This window comes from Oenanthe melanoleuca, chromosome 7 (genome assembly GCF_029582105.1).
Source record: "Oenanthe melanoleuca isolate GR-GAL-2019-014 chromosome 7, OMel1.0, whole genome shotgun sequence".
NCBI classification, from domain to species: domain Eukaryota; kingdom Metazoa; phylum Chordata; class Aves; order Passeriformes; family Muscicapidae; genus Oenanthe; species Oenanthe melanoleuca.
In genome coordinates this window covers 35641882-35660866 of record NC_079341.1, presented here as the reverse complement: position 1 = coordinate 35660866, position 18985 = coordinate 35641882, and the positions used below count along the sequence as shown (strand labels likewise).

Here is an 18985-nt window from a genome sequence, read left to right as displayed (position 1 = left end):
GACAGCTAATGAATAATTAATGCCAGTGCTGATGGATGCTGAACCTTGGGAATGTTTCACACCGGAGGAGCCCCAGGACGCAGCTGAGACACCGGGATGGACTGGCACAGTGGATTAGCAGGATATTTCTCTTCTTCTGCTGTTCAGAGCCATAAACTCCCCTCCAGAGCAACAGGAAACACAAAAGTCTCTGGACACAGAAAATTGGAGATTACTCTGGCCTTGTGCTTTGGTTCTGGACCAGCAGGGAAAATTAAATGCCAGAAGCTGCTGTGGGAATAAAAGCTGCTTGAAGGAAACATGTAAAACCTCTGCAAAAACAAAGGGGATTTCATGTCCCATCCCTGAAGTGTCCCAGGCCAGGCTGGACAGGGCTTGGAGCACCCTGGCACAGCAGAAAGTGTCAGGGGAAGAAACTGGGTGTCAGGGACAGGACAAATCCCCCATGTCTTGTCTGTGCACAGCCTAATTATTGCCTGGGATTTTCAAATCCCTGAGGATTTAAACTCAGGGGAGTGTTTTGACAGAGAAATTTGTTAGAGAAGCCTCTGGGCAGATCTTAGAGCCCATTCCAGTGCCAAATGTGCCTTAATGCAAACTCACCCCCAACTACTGGGGAGCAACTTCACCTGAGTTATTCCCAAGTTTTCCTCAGAGCACCAAGTTTTAGTAGGGCAAAGTGAACGTGGTTCATAAACTGCAGCAGGGCTGGGGGTGCTCACCTGGCTCAGAGCCCGTTGCAGGGCCTGAAGGGGCTCCAGGAGAGGGACTGGGGACCAGGCATGGATGGACAGGACAGGGAGAGCAGTTTAAACCTCAAGGGAAGCGGTGATTTCGATGCGGTAGCGGGGAGAAATCCTCCGGCGAGGGCCGGGCACGGCTGTCGGGGGCAGCTGCGATGCGGGAGGTGCCCGTGGCGGGGAAGGGTGAGCAGGGACGGGACGGGGCTCCCTCACCGCAGCCTCGGTGTCTCTGTGGGGCTCAGGGCTCCCTCACACCGCAACTCTCGGTGTCTCTGTGGGGCTCAGGGCTCCCTCACACCGCAACTCTCGGTGTCTCTGTGGGGCTCAGGGCTCCCTCACACCGCAACTCTCGGTGTCTCTGTGGGGCTCAGGGCTCCTTCACACAGCAGCCTCGGTGTTTCTGTGGGGTTCCCTCACACCGCAGCCCTCATGTCTCTGCGGGACTCGGGGCTCCCTCACACCGCAGCCCTCGATGTCTCTGAGGGGCTCTGTGCGACTCGGGGCTCCCTTGAAGCATAGTACGAATACTGTGGCTCATTCTCACACCGCAGCCCTCGGTGTCTCTGCGGGACCCGTGGTTCCCTCACACCGCAACCTTCAGTGTCTCTGCGGGACCCGTGGTTCCCTTACACCACAGCCCTCAGTGTCTCTGCGGGACTCCCTCACACCGCAGCCCCCGGTGTCTCTCAGGGCTCACTCACACCGCAGCCCCCGGTGTCTCTGAGGGGCTCGGGACTCCCTCACACCGCAGCCCCCGGTGTCTCTGAGGGGCTCGGGGCTCCCTCACACCGCAGACCCCGGTGTCTCTCAGGGCTCCCTCACACCGCAGCCCCCGGTGTCTCTGAGGGGCTTGGGACTCCCTCACACCGCAGCCCCCGGTGTCTCTGAGGGCTCCCTCACACCGCAGCCCTGCGCGGCTCTGCGGGGCCCGGAGCGCTGAGGCGGTGCCGTATAATGGCGGCCGCGGTGCCGCCCCCGCGCGTCAGCGCAGCGCGCCCGGCCCGGCCCGGCCCGGCCCGTCCGTGAGGCGGCCGCGGCTGCTCCGCTCCCGGCGCTGCCGCCGCTCCGCTCCCGCTCCCGCTCCCGCCGCCATCCCCAGCCCGGCCCGGCCCCGCGGCGATGTCCGAGCGGCAGCGGCCCCGGCGCGGCCCCAGCCGGCACTCGGGGCGCTGCGCCGGGCCCTGAGCGCCCGCGGCCCCGCAGAGCCGCGGCCGGCGAGGCCCGCAGCGCCCGGCCGAGGATGGGGATCCTCTTCACCAGGATGGAGGCTCTTCAACCACCAGGGTGAGCCCGGGGGGACCGGGGGCGGCCCGGGAGGGACCCACACCTGCTCCGGGACGGCCTGACGGGCTCCTGGAAGTCGGGGCTTCAACCTTTTCTTTCCCCCCTTGTTTCAATTACTGGAATGCTCGTTTCCTGACATTCGCCTATTAAATTATTAACGTGTGCCCGAGCAGCGCGGCCGTGGCGCGGCGGGGCGGGTGGCTTCGTCCTGCTGCCGGCAGACTGTGGGTTTAAGTGGCAAACCTCGATATCTGGCTGGTTCATGGAGTAAATGTTATTTATAGCTTCAGTTGTGGCTGCCCCTGGATCCCTGGAAGTGTCCCAGGCCAGGTTGGGACAGTGGAAGGTGTCCCTGCCCGTGGCAGGGGGGTGGCACTGGATGATCTTTAATTTCTCTTCCAACCCAAACCTTTCTGGGGTTCTGGGATTTTTAACTCTTGTCTCCTTACAACAAGGTGTTCATGAGAGTTGTAACTAACTACAAAACACCTGCTGATGTTCTTTCCACGTTTCTAAAGTCCTTGGAATTCGATTTTGAGCGAACCTCGGTGCTCTCACACCTTCTCGTTGAATGTCCCAGTTGTGTCCCCCTTAACACAAAGTGCAAATACAACAAAATATTTTTGTCTTGTAGCATCCTCCCCACCTCAGACCTTCTGTTCCAACTGATTTCCTAACATCCACTATGCTGGCAGGATCCCACCTGAAACAAAAGTTCCTAGTTGTGTGGGGTCAGGTAAGCAGACACTTTTACAATATTGTGCAGTTATGCAAAGTTATTAAAGCTGGAATTTGTACTGGATGGCAGAAAAGACAGCTCTGCAAAACCACACAATATTGATAAAATCAAACCCAAGAAACCCCCACTTACCTGACCCCTGTCCCCTCCCTCTCCTCTGGGATAAATCAGTGTGAGTGTAGTTTGCTGGCAGGTCTGAAGTTTTGGCATGTTTTTAATGGCTTTTTGTTGCCCTTGAGGAACACGAGGAAGAAGGCAAGAAACCCCCTTCTCACCAAATTTTTACTTGACTGGCCCTGCTTGGTTGTGCAAGTGAAAGTTGTGTAACACAGCTGAGATCTGGCAGTGCTCACCCAAAGTGGAAATCATAAATTTGGATGTGCTTGACACCACCAGCTGTAGAGCTCCCAGTCACTACTGTGGTGCACAGGAGAGGAGGTGCTGAAGGGAAGCAAGAGTTGATTGGGGCACTGAGCTCCAAAATACCAGAGTTGGGTTGTGGAACACCTGGTGACTTGTCTAAGAGCAAAGTGGGTGAATGTGAAATGTTGGAAATGTGAAATGTTGGAGGGCTCAGCTGTTCCCCAGGAGGAAGGGAGGGCACTGGGGGCACAGGGATCCCACTGCAAACCAGCCTGGTTGGTGTTTTACCTGTTCTGTGCAAAGACAGCAAGATTCTGCCTGGATGAAGGGAAAGTGGGGTTGAGAGCTGTTGTGGCTGGGGGGATGGAGTTTGATACAGGCTGCAGAACCCTGCAGGAGCTTGGGAGAGCATCCCAGCGTGACACTGGCATCAGGGATGGAACACATCCTTCTGAAATCTCTCAGGAATGGTTCCTGTTGCCAGAGCAGCACCTGCCCACACAAACACACCTGGCCATGGCACCTGGAGCTGGGCACTGTTGGCTCAGGAAACCAGGGGCAAACGTGGCACTAACCTTGATCCAAACCCAGCAGCTGTGACTTAACCAGTGCTGTTTCCATTGCAGAGCACAAAGTGATCATTGTGGGCCTGGACAATGCAGGGAAAACGACCATTCTGTACCAATTGTAAGTAGGAGCTGTGGGGACATTTCCAGGTGTGCTACGTGGCCCTGGGTGGACTTTGCTGCGAGCTTTCCGGGTGGCAGCGGGTGGCTGCAGTTTGGAAAGGATTTTGGAAAGTTTGCTGTGCCTGCTGGATGAATGAGGGTTTGTTCAGAGGGTTTTGGGTCACATCACCTGCTGTTACCTGTGTCACAGCCTCGGCTCTTTGCCAGCCCCATAAAATGTGATTGTAGTGAGTGCTGCCCGCGGGACACTGTTGCAAAACTGAGCCACGTCACAGATCTGAAGAGCAGACAGATCATCCTGTGAGTGGCAAAGCACCTCTGCCTGTGCCTTGTGTCCCCAGTGCTGAGGTGAATTTGTGCTGTTGGTGGGATGGGATGGAGGAGGAAGGCTGATAGCAGCACAAACTCAGGACACATCTCCATGCTGCCCTGCCCCTTCTGTCTTCAGCAGCAGCCCTGAGTGGTGTTTGCCTTGCATTCACCTTGCTGCTGGCTTCCATGGAACTCAAATGAGCTCCATATCTCCCTCCTCAGCTGCAGTTTGATAAGAGGATACCAATTTGTCCACAGGCTCAGAGGCTGCTGGGTGGCACAAGCAGCTCAAGGTCTGTTTGTGCTGGGGACAGATTGGCCCTTTCCCACGTGCAGTGCTGTGGCACTGAGGAGTGTTCCTGAGGCAGAGATCATTCCTGGTAAATGATGTGGCTGTGCTGCTCCAACCCCACATTCCAAATTGGCCACATTCTGACCCGCTTTGCCTTTTCCAAAACTTTTCTGGCTGCTTATGCCCTGCCTTGGTGCAGGGAGAGTGGAGGGGTGAAGGTGATGGTGATTTACAGAGGGAGTGAGAGATGTTACAAAGCACAAACAGAATTAAGGCTATTTCTTAAGACTGGGAACAGCTGCAGGCAAGGGCTGTCCTTGGTGCTTTTTAATCCACTTCCTCCACAAATGTCTCTCAGTACGTCCCCTTATTTCTGCAGTTTCAGTGTTTTCTTTTCCTGCTCACACATTTCTGTATGTCTCCTCTTTCTTTGTACCCACCTTTACTCTACAGGACAGTTCTCCTCCTTGATCCTACCCCATCTTTGCAGATCCCATTTTTCCTCTTGCAGACACTTCCTTTTCTCCCATTCTCATGCTCAGCTTTCCTTGCACTGGCCCAGGGTAACTGGGATTGCTTTTCAGAACTCTGCACCATCCCTTTATCTCCTTGGCTCTCTGTGTCCTCTTCAGGAAATATTCCAGCACCATTACAAGTCTCAAATTGCTGTCACTGTAACTAAAAGCTCTGCTGGAACTTCAAAAAGGTTCATATCAAATGAAAAGCTGTATCAAGATGATCAAAAGAAAAAATAATTAAGTTCTTTTGAACACAGATGGTTTGCCTTGGAGCTACTGTTAAATTTTTTGCCTGTTACAGTAGGGTTTAAAGAGTCTGAACTTTAGGAGAATCCAGAGCTGTTTGATTTGGCTGTTTGATGTCAAACTGCTGTTCCTAGTGACAAAGTCACACTCAGTATCTCTAAACAATATATTTGAAATATTTAATGGCTGCATTTGTCTCCAGAAAGTTGTGGATTGGACTGTGCTGAGGGGAGAAGAGGAGAAAGTTAGGACATAAAGCAATGCGAAGAAAATCTGTTTTTAGTGGCCTGCCCTGGAAGGAGAGCAGTATGGGGTGGGTGAAGTGTGTCTGCTGGAGCTGGAGGATGAGTTGTTTTTCTGAAACCTTGGAAATCTTGTGGCTTAACCACATTCTTGAAGCAAAACAACTGCTCTGTCCCATGTGAGCCAAAATGGGCCTGGAGAAGGAAGAGCTGAGTGTTCCCAAAAGCTTCTGCAGCAAAAATTCTGTCAACTCCGTGATTTAATTAATGGTAACACATTAGTTCACGAGTGCTCTCTCAGCTCTGTAATTTGATTATTACATAGTTCACTGAGTCCGTTTTATTGCTGTTTTTATTTACCTTTCTGCACCTTCCACCATCAAACCTTGGCTTGGCTGCCCAGGGAGTGTTAGCTGAGGTTCTTTCACTGGGAATCCCCCTCAGCTGCAGTTTGATGGGTCACTTTGGGTGTTTCCCGTGCAGCTCCATGAACGAGGTGGTTCACACCTCTCCCACCATCGGCAGCAACGTGGAGGAGATCGTGGTGAACAACACGCGCTTCCTGATGTGGGACATCGGGGGGCAGGAGTCCCTGCGCTCCTCCTGGAACACCTACTACACCAACACCGAGGTGGGTGAGCCCTGAGCCCCTGCGGCCTCGGGGCTGCCACTGTCACCGGGGCTGCCATTGTCACTCACTCGGGGCTGCCACTGTCACCGGGGCTGCCATCGTCACTCACTCGGGGCTGCCACTGTCACCGGGGCTGCCATTGTCACCGGGGCTGCCATTGTCACCGGGGCTGCCGTTGTCACTCACTCAGGGCTGCCATTGTCACCGGGGCTGCCACTGTCACCGGGGCCAGCCTCTGGCACCCTCTGGGGCAGCACATCCCCCACTGCTGTCCCCGTGCTCCTCTCTCTGCACTGGAGGAGCCAAAGTGTTCCTCCAAAACCTTGGCAGCTCTGTCTCACAAGCTCCTGTCACCACCCCCAAGAGTTTCCAGAGCTCTTTATATACACACACATATATGTACATAAAATATTTATATATGTGTATGTGTGCATGTATATAAATTGTCAAGCATACTTCATAAAAATCACACTTTTCAGAACTCTTCAGAGATGCAGTTGCAGTACACACACACATACATGTATATAAAATATTTATATATAGGTGTGTGTATGTATATAATTTGTGTCAAGCATACAGCTTCATAAAAATGTTTTTCAGAACTCTTTGGAGGTGCAATTGCAATTCACACACACATATGTATATAAGAAAATACATATATATGTATATACATACATAAATTGTATCAAGCACACAACTTCATAAAATTAATGCTTTTCAGAACTTTTTAGAGGTGCAGTTGCAGTACACACACACATACATATATAAAATATTTATATGTATGTGTGTGTATGTATATAAACTGTATATAAATTGTGTCAAGCATACTTCATAAAATAAAGCTTTTCAGAGCTCTTTAGAGGTGCAGTTGCAGTACACACACATATATGTATATAAAATATTTATATATGTGTGTGTGCATGTATATAAATTGTGTCAAGCATACTTCATAACAATAATGCTTTTCAGAACTCTTTAGAGGTGCAGCTGCAGTACACACACATACATATCTGTAAAATATATCTATATATGTGTATACATATATAAATTGTATCAAGCACACAACTTCATAAAAATCATTGTTTTTATATCTTTAAATCAAGGTTTCCTATGTGTTTTCAAGTACAATTTAAATACAATTATTTCTATAATATCAATTACATTTTGTATGGTTAAATACAATTATCACAATAATTACTTTTGTTCTCCAGTTCATCCCTATAAGGTGCTGGCATTCCTTAAAGTTCTTTTCCAGCCTAAATGAAGCTGGGAGTGTCTTCTTGGGTTTGGACTTCAGGACTTGTTGAATCCTGTGCAAATACCTATTTGCATGTTAGTTCTTGACCTAGGCAAAGAAAGCTGATGCAGTTTCTTTTAAAGGCTGCAACAGATTATTTTGAGGGATCTGTGTGGTGCCTCAGCTACACTAAGCCAAGAACAAAACCAGATCTGGGATTACAGAGAATTTCCCTGCTTTCAATATGAATTTTTCACTGAGAAATGGAGAACAGAAAGTGAAAAGTTGTGTCAGAGCTGCCTTTGTGCCCAAAGCACAGCAGAAGCTGTGAATGACCCCAGGCCTGTGGGATTGCTGGGGCTGCAGGGCTGGGGTCTGAGAATCCAGCTGGATCATGGGCTGGCACTGGGAACAGCAGGACTTTCTCTGCCTGATAACTCTCCCTTTTTGCAGTTTGTGATAGTTGTGGTGGACAGCACAGACAGAGAGAGAATTTCTGTGACTAAAGAAGAGCTGTATAAAATGTTAGCACACGAGGTGAGTGCACCCTGTGTCTTTAAGATTTATTTTAATATTTATTTTAATATTTATTAGAATTATCTGGCTGATACACACCAAGGGAAGCAGATGTACACCCTGAACTGCCTTGTCCCTCTGCCCTGTCTTCTGTGAAGCTCCCAGTGAAGCTGTTAATTAATACTAAATTACAGAATAGCCTGTCAGAGTGCTCCAGTGAAACAGCAGTTGGGATCTATACTTCAATCCATGTTAATATCTGAATGAGAGCCTTTTAAACCCCATGGTTTCCTGCCATAATTTAATCATTATTTTTGATATCTTCATGTTTGCCTGAGGTTTTACATGCTTCAAAAATGTGTGTTAGAGCACCCAGCTGTAAAACTGAAGGAACTTCAGCTGTAGCAGCCTCTGCTCTGTGGGTGTTTGGAACTCCAGAGTGGAAATTGCTGAATTGTGAAGACCCTCCTTAAACCTGAGCCCTGGGTCTGATCTAAACCTGAGCTGGGCTGATGTAAAAGCCAGGCAGCACCTGTGGCATGACCTGAATGCAAACTGGATCAGGGTGTAAGCTGACACCAAGCTTCCAAATTTAAGTGTCAGAATAAAAAAATGTGCATAAAAATGATGGCATTATAGCCTAAAATATTCCATCTATATTTAACCTATAGCCACAGTCTGGGAGCCTGCAGCAAGGGCACAGCCTGCCCATGGATTTCCTTTGAGGAAAAACAAGGGCTTTGCATAGGAGCTTTCAACTTTAAAAGGTTTTATTTTTAAATTTTTATGTTAAATTTAATAAAGTAAATTCTCATAGAGCAGCTCAGGCTGTGGAGTGTTAAATGTGGCACAGGGCTGGGGTTCAGTGCTGCTGTCCAGGATGAGGATTTCAGAGCTGCACTCTTCAGGCTGTTCCAAAAACCTGCATCTTCTGTCTCCTAATCTCTGAAGGAAGATGGAGTTGTTAAGGAGCTGGTTTTACCCCAGGGAAAATCAGAAATTCCAGGCAGAATTTGGATTTGGGAGCCACCTGGCAGTGAATGTGCCCTTTGTTGGGCAGCAGGATGTTCCCAGGCTGCCTCTCCTGTGCCTGTGACGTTGGGAGAGAGCAGCCATGAAAGTCAAATATTGATTTAAAATCGCTCTTCTTTGCTCCTTGAAAATATTTTTCTTCTAACTGCTTCCATGGAGTTGTTGTTAAGGCCAAATTGAGTTGTCCAGCTCAGTTCCAGCTATTTTCTGGAGCAGTTGATTAATTGGGAATTAATTTTGCTGCTTGTAAACAGGAGTGTGCCTGATAGGCAGCTCAGGCTTCCTGGAACACCTTTTTGCTTTCCAAGGGAAAGGTTTTCAATAATACACCCTGCCCTGATGCAATTCCAAGCAATTTGAGCTAAAGTAAGCTTATCCCTGGAGTCACTGTTCCCACAGTTGCCAGTGCTGCTCAGGTCCAGGGGTACACAGGGCTCTGATCCTCGTGCAGAGCAGCAAAATTTTCTGAGTTTTTTACTCCTCATCCGTGGCAGGAATTGGCAGTTTGGTGTGCTGGATCAGAGGATTTGCTGCAGCTCCTGCCAGCCTGCAGCACTTTGTTTGGAGGATTGCTGCCTGGGGCTCTGTGGTGTCCCAGCCTTTGCCTCCAAGGGCTGCTCTGTCATTGCCTCCTCTCCTTTCTCCCTAGGACCTGAAGAAAGCAGGATTGCTGATCTTTGCTAACAAGCAGGACGTGAAGGAGTGCATGACAGTAGCTGAGATCTCCCAGTTCCTGAAGCTGACTTCAATTAAGGATCACCAGTGGCACATTCAGGCCTGCTGTGCTCTCACTGGAGAGGGGTAAGAGGGATTTGTGTCCAGGGGATCTGGAATCACTCTGGGGGTTTTATTGTAGTGTTTGGGTTTAACACACATTCCTCCCCTGTCCATCACAGTGACAGAAATCCAGAATGGGTTGGGTTGGAAAGGACCTTAAAGTCATCCCATCCCACCCCTGCCATGGCAGGGACACTCCCACTGTCCCAGGCTGCTGCAAGCCCCATCCAACCTGGCCTGGGACATCCCAGGGATCCAGGGGCAGCCACAGCTGCTCTGGGCACCTGTGCCAGCCCTCACTGCTTCAGAATCTTAAAATTTTCAAAATCTTAAGATTTTTGGGCTCAGAACTTCTACATCAAACCCACAGTGTCACCTCCCAGAGATAAAACTTGATTTAATTCGGGCTTAATGAGGGTGGGATGGGGGCAAACTAAATCTGGTTTATTAAGAATAATCCTAATTAGAGAGAACTTCATGTCTTGAAGAGCTGGGATCTCAGTTCTCTCACCAGAGATAATACAATAAGATGTAGGAAATGCTGTGCAGGGAGTGAAGAGTTCCCAGAAATGATGGAGTTAGAGTTCTTGGGAGGAATTTAACTTGATGCTGTGGAGTTGGTTGGAGCTGCCCTGAGGAGTGCCTGCATTCCCTGAACGTTCTCTCTCGTGTTCCCAGGCTGTGCCAAGGACTGGAGTGGATGATGTCCCGCCTGAAGATCAGATGATCTTTAATGACCTCTTTGCACAGACATTGCTGCAGCAGAGCTGTTCAGTGGCACACTGTGGGGTGGATGTATTTATACTGAACTGATGCAACTGTATTTTCTACATAGCTGCACACACACACACACACACACACACACAGGGACAGGAACTGGGAGCAGGCACAGGAGCTCCAGCTTGGCTTGGGTTCCTCGCAGGACGCCTCCAGAGCTGTGACCAGCCTTCTCTTCAAGCTGCCCCTCGGAACAGTCCAGCCTTGGGCGTGGGGAGGATGGAGCAAGAGGAAGGAGCTTTTAATGCAGAGTTTTCAGATCCCATTGTAGCCCTCTCTAGTGGAAGTTGTTGGCTTCATTGTTGCAGTAAATCACACTGGCGTAGGTATGGACTCTGCAGTGTTCCTGAGGCTGCCCATGTTACAAATGCAGAACTTTTCCTGTATGTGTACTGTACATATTTGTGTATATTTATACCTCAATCCTAGGTTAATTGCAATCTGCTCAGAGCAGTGTCAGCCTGGATCAGTGTGCTGGCAGTAGTGCTGGTCTGTGACACGGCCCCGTCCCTCTGTGTCCCCACGTCAATCACACCATGGCTCTCCACAACCTCAGCAACAAACTCTCTTCAGCCCATTGCTTCTTTTTTCCACATGATTTTTTGATTAGGGAGGAGGCTGGAATGGATTGAGGCACACAGACTGAGCTTCGAATTCCAGGGTTGGCAAACAGAACAAGTTTGCCAAAGAGTTTCAGATGAAATGGATTTTCCTTTTTGGTTGTGGTCATCATTGGATTGGGTGATGCTGCAGGTCCTGCCCACTGCTCTCCTCCTCTGCTCTGCTGGTTGATTCAGGTCTGGCAGAAATACCTTTAGCTATCAAAAAGGGAAAAGCATCTTTTTTTTTCTTAACCAAAGAAGAGGCACAAAGTATATTTGAAAAAGTCACTGTAATTGTACAAGTCAGACCCTAATGAAGTGTTATTCACAGGAAAAGCTCTCTTTGCTCCATAAAATGTGCAGATACTGAAATGTGCAGATGTATCAATGTGCAGTGGAGGGCACTGGATGGGGACAAAGCAGATGACACTACTTGAAAAAGCTCCAACACGAGTTCCAGGGCAGAACTTGTTGAAAGCAGAACTCCCTTGCATGTCCCAAGCAGTGGGAGAACCCTGGGATCACTTTTCCCTGCTGTAGCACCTGCTGGGGTGGCTGTCCCAGGCAGAAGGGTCACAGTTCCCACTTCAGGGGCTCCAGGCACTTGGGAAGGCAATGGGTGGTTGGAAGTGTCAGGCTCTTCTGTGGGAGATGCTTTGGGAGCTCAGCAAAATGAAACAAACCTGTGTTTAAAATGTTCTTCCCTTTCTCAGCCCCCATGTCTGGTAAGGATGGAAAAGGCATTTTAAAGACATTTTAAAGCTTAGTTTGAACTTTTTAAGGTGCTTCTCTTTGGTTCTGGGATAATCTGGTCAGCTCCTGCCTTCCTGCCCACCTGCCTCCCTGGGAGCACAGGAATCCTGGGGAAAGGAGGAGAGGCATCTCAAAGTCTGTACTTAACAAAGGCAGGTAAAGAATTTAACTTTTTAATCTATTTTTGGTATCTCCAACGCTCCCTGGCTGGGGGATCTGCTGTCTTTGTTAAACATTAAGGTGTACATGCATATATCTCTAGTGCATGCACATAGATCTTGGTATTTAACTGGTGTATTGCAAAATGTATCAATGTTTGAAGAATTAACAATTTAATGCAAAGACTCTCTCAGTTTCTCTGACAGTATCTACAAGCAACGAGCTCTGTGCACACTTGCATATGAAATGGAATTGTACATTTTCTAGTCTAAAAAAAGAAAAAGCAGACTTGCTTCTAAACCCAAGTGTTTGGTTTTTGAGTCTTATGTCTTCCCTGGGCTGGATCCACACAGGTTGGGTGAGCTGGGGCTTGCTTGGTCAGAAAAGTTGTTGCTGTTGATGTGGAGCAGTGTTGGGATTTCTGCTGCTGGCTGTGCTGTGTAGGAGCTCTGGCAGGTGCTGCAGGTGAGAGTTGTGCTGCAGGCAGATCTCTGTGTTTGCACATCACTTCAGCTGCTTTCCCTGCTTCCCTCCCCGTGCCCCTTCCCCTTGCTGTGGCCTCTCAGGTTCTCCTTGCCTTGGTTTCCCCAGAGCCCACAGGGCCTGGCAGTGACTGCACACCTCAGGCCTGGCTGCCAGGCTGGGTTTGCTGTGCCCTGAGGGCTTCAGAATGCAAACACTCAGTTGTTTTGTGTGTTGGTCACTGAACAGCCCAGAGCTAACCTGACTGCAAACATGTCATGGCTCACTGTGAGCTTTCTGTGTGTTTGTACTTTGGAGGGAAATGTAGCCAGAATTCAGTGGTGGCTGATGTCTCCTGACACATTGTGGTGTTGTCCAGGGCTTTTGGGGTTTAAATGCTGATGTTCAGTCCGTGGGATTGGTGGGGAATGTCAGCAGAGGTGACAGTTCCAGACTCAGCTGGAGTAGTTGCTGTGATCAATTCCAGACTCTGATCAATTCCAAATTCTCACCTGGAATGATTGCCATGATCATTTCCAGACTCTGTGATCAATTCCAGGCTCTGTGATCAATTCCAGACTGATCAATTCCAGACTCTGTGATAATTTCCAGGCTCTGTGATCAGTTCCAGACTCTGTGATCAATTCCAGACTCTGTAATGAATTCCACACTCTGATCAATTCCAGACTCTGTGACCAATTCCAGGCTCTGTGATCAATTCCAGACTCTGATCAATTCCAGACTGATCAATTCCAGACTCTGATCAATTCCAGACTCTGTGATAATTTCCAGGCTCTGTGATCAATTCCAGACTCTGTGACCAATTCCAGGCTCTGTGATCAATTCCAGACTCTGATCAATTCCAGGCTCTGTGATCAATTCCAGACTCTGTGATCAATTCCAGACTCTGTGATAATTTGCAGGCTCTGTGATCAGTTCCAGACTCTGTGATCAATTCCAGACTCTGTGACCAATTCCAGACTCTGTGATCAATACCAGGCTCTGTGATCAATTCCAGACTCTGTGATCAATTCCAGACTCTGTGATCAATTCCAGACTGATCAATTCCAGGCTCTCTGATCATTTCCAGACTCTCACCTGGAGCAGGTGCTGATGGTGCTTTGCAGTGCACTCGTGTGAGCTGAGAAATGTTCTAAATTTAGTCCGTGAGGAAGGAGAGCAGCCAAACCTTTGATCTCTGCCCCTTGTGTTCTGTGGACGCTCCTTGTTGGCAGCTTTTGTCTTGTCCCTGGAGGGCAATTCCCATTTTTTCTCCCAGCCCTGTCCATAGAGGAGCCAGGGAACTTTGCATCAGTGCTGCTGCACTTGGGGATTGCTGGGCAGGGATTGTTCACCCTGAGCCACGACCTCGGTGTGTGATGCTGCTGTCTCACCCTCGGCCTTCTGCTGCCTTTGTTCTCCATGAAATTCATTCTTAGGAAAAGGAAGGGGCCTTAAAAGTGGTTCTTGAAGAAATGCTGCAAAATGGCATTTTAATAGCAAAAAAAACCTGGTCATATTTCAATAATCTGATACTTCAGATGTTTCTTTGTGTTTAGAAGATCATCAGTTTGGTAAATTATCCCTGGAATATGCTGGGAATTATTCAGGTCTTTAATTGTGAGGAGAGGTTGAAAATAAACTTGGGGAATGTGAACAATTTCATTTTTTAATATCTTTTTTTTCTTGGGAGGCTGAGTAGCTGCTCTGCTGAGCATTTTGTAGCTGTGTGAATGGTAAATGCACCTGACAGCACCTTCCACATCTCTGCAGCTCAAGTGCCTGAAACCAATCCCAAAATCAGCTTTATTTCCTATGCTATGGTTCCCATTCCCTTAAAACAGAGATACATATCTAGAAAAGCCTCCCAGTGTGTGGAAATGAGTGGCCTTTCCAAGTTTGAACAGGATTTGTGATAAATTTGTTACAGTTCTGTCCCTGCCGCTCCAAGCACTTCTGCATTTATCAGGCATCACTGAGTTTGCTGCGGGAGAGGAAACGCTGAATTTGTCCTTGTGTCAGGGTGATTGGCTGGAATTCCTGTCAAGGGCCTGTTGAAATAACTCAGCCCAGGAACCCTTGGCCTCGGAAAGCTCCTGGTGGCGGCGCTTCCTTCCTCACACGGACTTTGTCAGATTAATTAGGTCTGAAAAGTCGTTTTCAGCTAATTGAGATGAATGTGCTGAGTGCTGGGCAGGGCAGGGCTGATCCCAGAGTGGCACCCTGGAAGGAAAACGTCCCTGCGCTCCTGAGAGAATCCAGATGTGACTTGAATATATCGTAGTGAACACATTAAATGGCCAAAAAGGATTAATTACAAGGGGTTGCCACTGTATCTTTATTTCATGTGTGAGAATCGTGAGCAGGAATTCTCTCCTTGCCTTAAGAGGGCCTTACCAGGGAATTTTTCTATTGTAGCTTTATCCACAGTGGAGTCACTTTACCACCCTGAGCCTTTAAAGCCAGATTTTGTTTAAGGACAGAGCTGGGTGGGTTTTTAAGTTTTTCCTATTTGTAAATGTACAAAAGTGAGCCTGGACGAAGCCAGAAAATGCTGCTTTACCTGGAAGGCTGGGAATCCTTCCTTGGGCATCTTCAGCTCAGTGAAGCCAAGAAAAGCTGGATCCCGTGGAGAGGTTAAAAAGCAAAAGCAGCTCGGCCTGGGGGTGCTCGCAGCGAGGACTGGGGTGAGGAGGGGCCAGCCCGTGTCGCTCTGTCCCTGCCGAGTTCCCATGGCCCAGCCGGGCCGGGCTCTCCGAGCCGCCTTCCCGCAATCCCCGCGCACAATCTGCTTTTCCAGCTGCAGAGGGGAGGAGAAAATCCTCCTGTGTCCGCAGCCATCCCGGCTTTCCTTTGATCCCTGCACTTTGTACTCCTCTCTCTCTCTCTCCAAACTTTGTCATCCTGAAAGAAACGCAGCCAGGACGTGGCTAATGCTGACACTGCACCAAAATTCTGTTTCAGAGTGTATAAAATAATGGCTTCGAATTAATCCCAAACTGGAGCTCTCCTGTGGTATTAAAGTCATTTAGCCAAAACATTTTATAGAGCTATTTGTTATAGTAAAGGAAAACCAAGATTCTACTAGGCAACTTTTTTTTTTTACCCTGAAATTTGATCAGAACATTCCTTGAATTGTTTCCCCTTTGCCACTTTCTGTCTTTCTGACTCTGGTTTTCATGCAGCTGAAGGGAACTCATTCTGTTCTCTTAATTCTTGTTGAAGTGCAGCAAATACAAATTTGGGCTGGGGAGCTCTGTACCATCATATTTATGCATTTAGAGATGATGTCAATTGCTAATTCTTTAAAACCTACCAGTGTTTATGATTTTAAGTTGAAAATGTGCCTGTTTGCATTAAACTTTGTGTGTGGGAGATGCAGTGACAGTTTTCAAGCAAATATGTGATTTCTGACTTGGTTTTTGGGGCTGTTTAGGTGTTTTTGGGGTGAAATGTGCTGTTCTGCTCAGCCTGTGATGGGGGGTTTGTTTGGGGTGAGTTTGGTGATGAGTCTGTGCTGGTTGGTGTCAAGAATGGGAATTAAAACGTGTGAAATGCTGTTTTCCTGTCGGAAATGCTGAATCCCAGGGACGTGCCCCTCATCCACACCCACACACCCCACACAGCTCCCTGTGAGCCTGGGGGCTGCAGGAACTTCTGAAAAAGCAGAAGAGGTGGGGCCACAGGTGGCTCCGGAGAGGAATTCCCAGTTCGGTGTTCCGGGCTGATGTGGCACTCGGTGCTGGGCTCGGGCACAGCTCGGTGGCCCTGGAGGCTTTTCCAGCTCGGGGATCCCGGGGCTGTGCCAGGGGGCTCCTGCCCCGCCCGGGGGGACTGGGGCTCCTGGGGCTCCTGGGGCTCCTGGGGTCCTGGGGGCCGGGCAGCTGCAGCCGTGGGGTGATCCCATAGAATAACCTTGGGTCCTGGCAGCTGCAGCCGTGGGGTGATCCCATAGAGTAACCTTGGGTCCTGGCAGCTGCAGGAGCTGCAGCCGTGGGGTGATCCCATAGAATAACCTTGGGTCCTGGCAGCTGCATCCATGGGGTGATCCCATAGAGTAACCTTGGGTCCTGGCAGCTGCATCCGTGGGGTGATCCTGTGGGATAACCTTGGGTCCTGGCAGCTGCATCCGTGGGATGATCCCATAGAATAACCTTGGGTCCTGGCAGCTGCATCCGTGGGATGATCCCATGGGATAACCTTGGGTCCTTGCAGCTGTATCTGTGGGGTGATCCCATGGGATAACCTTGGGTCCTGGCAGCTGCAGGAGCTCTGTCCATGGGATGATCCCATGGGATAACCTTGGGTCCTTGCAGCTGTATCTGTGGAATGATCCCATGGGATAACCTTGGGTCCTGGCAGCTGTATCTGTGGGGTGATCCCATGGGATAACCTTGGGTCCTGGCAGCTGTATCTGTGGGATGATCCCATGGGATCACCTCTCTGTAAATAACACACAGGATGGAATTCTCAGAGTTCTGAGGAACAAGAATTGCAGCAAAGCCCGTGTTAGGATGCAGGAGATGCCAACATGCCTTCCCACATTCCTTCTCCTTGCAGCTGTGTTTTTAGCCCTGCTGGCTGGAGCTGTTTCCTTTGGGACACACTCTTCCCGGCAGGATGGGCTCTGGCTCCTGCTCCTCCCTGTGCTGCTCTGCCCTGTGGCTGCCCTGCAGTGTCCCAGGCCTGCCATGGTGGCAGCCATGGCACACAGTTGGAATAAATGATTTTAAGGTCCCTTCCAACCCAAACCAGAGTGGCATTCCATGATTCTCCTGGGACATTTTTGTGGTGAGCTGCCTTAAAGTCTTTTCCTGCCTGCTCCTCTTAACTCCATTATTGACTTTGATACAACTTCTGAAAACTGCTTTTAGTTTTCCTTGGAATCCTGTTAACTATTGATTCCAAGAGAAGCCACCATTCTGTTACTTTTGTCTGGTTTAGCCCAGCTGTGCATCCCTTAGGCCTTTGTACCTGGTGTATGGAGCTGTGAACAGGCTTTTGGACAGAAAATGTTATTTTTGGCTCTTTTTCTTGAGTAACACTGCTGAGTTCTTCATTATTGTTTTTTGATTAATACATTTTAAATTAATTTAAGAACTAATACTTTCTTGATGCTATTACCACTTCTTAAATTACAGCTTGTGTTGTTACTCTCTTGTTGCACAGTCTGAGTTATTCTGAAGATGTTTTTATTATAATATGGGGATGAAATACTTGTAAAGCTGCAGAATAGTCAATATTGACAATAAATACAGTTAATTCTTGTCATTAATTTTTCAGTTCTGATGTTTTTTACCTTCATTCTTCAGAACTGGAAGGTTTTTTTTCTGTTTCTAGTATATATTTGTGTGTATATATTTGTAGGCAATTTGTGGGGTCATGTAAGGAGGTCATGCAAAAAGGCCATGCAAATTTCCTTGGGAACAATGAAAATGGTCTAAATTTATGTACAGAAACAAAGATTTAGTGTAAATGTGGAGGAGTTCTGAGGGAGGGCCTTGTGCTGTGGGATCCTCACAGATTTTTGTGTCATTTCCTGAGTTCATGGGTGGAAATCAGAGCTGTGTAAGCAACAAATAAACCAAACTGTCTGTGTGGAGCTGGCCAGGGAATTCCTTGGGGATCCACCGTGCCTGGGATGCCAAAGGTGCTGCAGGTTTGGGTGATGAATGGAGGAAAATCCTGAACTTTGCTTGAGAAATCCCAGTGTCTGAATTGTCCTGCAGGGATGGGCACTCCCCCGCTGCCCTGGGGCTGGACAGTCCTTTCCAGGAAGGAATTTTCCTCAATATCCAATTTAATCCTCCCCTGGCACAACCTGAGGCTGTGCCTCTCCTGCTGTCCCTGTTCCCTGGGAGCAGATCCTGAGCCCCACCTGGCTGCACTCTCAGGTAAGTTGTAGATAAAAATAAAGTCCCTCCTGAGCTCGATAAAACCCTGAGTTCACCAGTGTGGATTATTCAGGGACAGGAGGAACAGCCCCTCTTGTTCCTGTGGGCAGGGGCAGCCTCAATCCAAGCACAACAATTTTTGCACCATGTGTTGAGACCATTCCTTCCTGGTAGTTTTCAGAGAGCACTGGGATAATGCATGAACTGTGCACATTGGGAAGGTCCCTTTTAACTGAGATAAAGTGGGAAATTCCCATTCTTGCAGCAGCAATCTCAGTTCCATGCTGAGCCCAGGGAAGGAATGGCAAGGTGGCTGGAGCAGGGGAAGGGGAAGGGGTTGGAGGATCTCTGGGCTTCATCAGCTTGGAGATTTAAAATGAAATTTTATTTCTGCTTTTCTGGAAGCAAGAGGCCCCTCAGGACTGTGAGCATTGGGTTTTTCCTCCCCTTTCTCCTCACAGCCCTGGGGAAGAGCCAGCCCAGCTCTGAGCCTGGGGCATTTTGTCAGGAGGTGTCTGTGCCTGGCAGTGGCAGGGATTTAGGGAGCCAGGGGGAATGAAACCATTTGGATTTGGATTTGATGATCCCTGGATTTCCCTGATCCTGCTCTTCCAAAGCAGGATTTGAAGCTCAGTGCATCTGGGATTTCTTGCTCCCCTCCAGGGAGGCCAGGTGGGGGCAGGATCCTCCTTTTTATTAGCAAGTACTTCAGATAAA

General features: G+C 48.8%; 1 protein-coding gene and 1 long non-coding RNA gene across 3 annotated transcripts; one reads left to right on the top strand and one right to left on the bottom strand.

Annotated features, from left to right (window-relative positions):
• Positions 1 to 1757: 1757 nt before the first annotated feature.
• On the top strand, positions 1758 to 12217 carry ARL5A (ADP ribosylation factor like GTPase 5A). Of its 2 annotated transcripts, none has more exons than XM_056495844.1 (6): positions 1758 to 2027; positions 3756 to 3816; positions 5912 to 6059; positions 7750 to 7833; positions 9494 to 9645; positions 10300 to 12217. In XM_056495844.1, exons 3-6 carry the CDS (start codon positions 5916 to 5918, stop codon positions 10346 to 10348), a joined length of 429 nt encoding a protein of 142 aa, XP_056351819.1. In that variant the 5' UTR covers positions 1758 to 2027; positions 3756 to 3816; positions 5912 to 5915; the 3' UTR covers positions 10349 to 12217. The 2 variants fall into 2 exon arrangements, with proteins under 2 accessions (XP_056351819.1, XP_056351818.1); XM_056495843.1 differs by lacking the exon at positions 1758 to 2027 and adding an exon at positions 2662 to 2763.
• On the bottom strand, positions 11900 to 17947 carry LOC130255323 (uncharacterized). The gene is made up of 2 exons (XR_008840907.1): positions 13071 to 17947; positions 11900 to 12886 (listed from the first exon to the last, which is right to left on the bottom strand). It is a non-coding gene; the product is annotated as an uncharacterized LOC130255323 (long non-coding RNA).
• Between the last annotated feature and the right edge of the window lie 1038 nt (positions 17948 to 18985).

Bases quoted from the DNA above. Each gene is read 5' to 3' on its own strand.
- ARL5A (XM_056495844.1), top strand. From the start codon at position 5,916: ATGAACGAGGTGGTTCACACCTCTCCCACCATCGGCAGCAACGTGGAG. The intron at 6,060-7,749 runs GTGGGTGAGCCC...CCCTTTTTGCAG, and splicing joins CCTACTACACCAACACCGAG to TTTGTGATAGTTGTGGTGGA. The intron at 9,646-10,299 runs GTAAGAGGGATT...TCGTGTTCCCAG, and splicing joins TGTGCTCTCACTGGAGAGGG to GCTGTGCCAAGGACTGGAGT.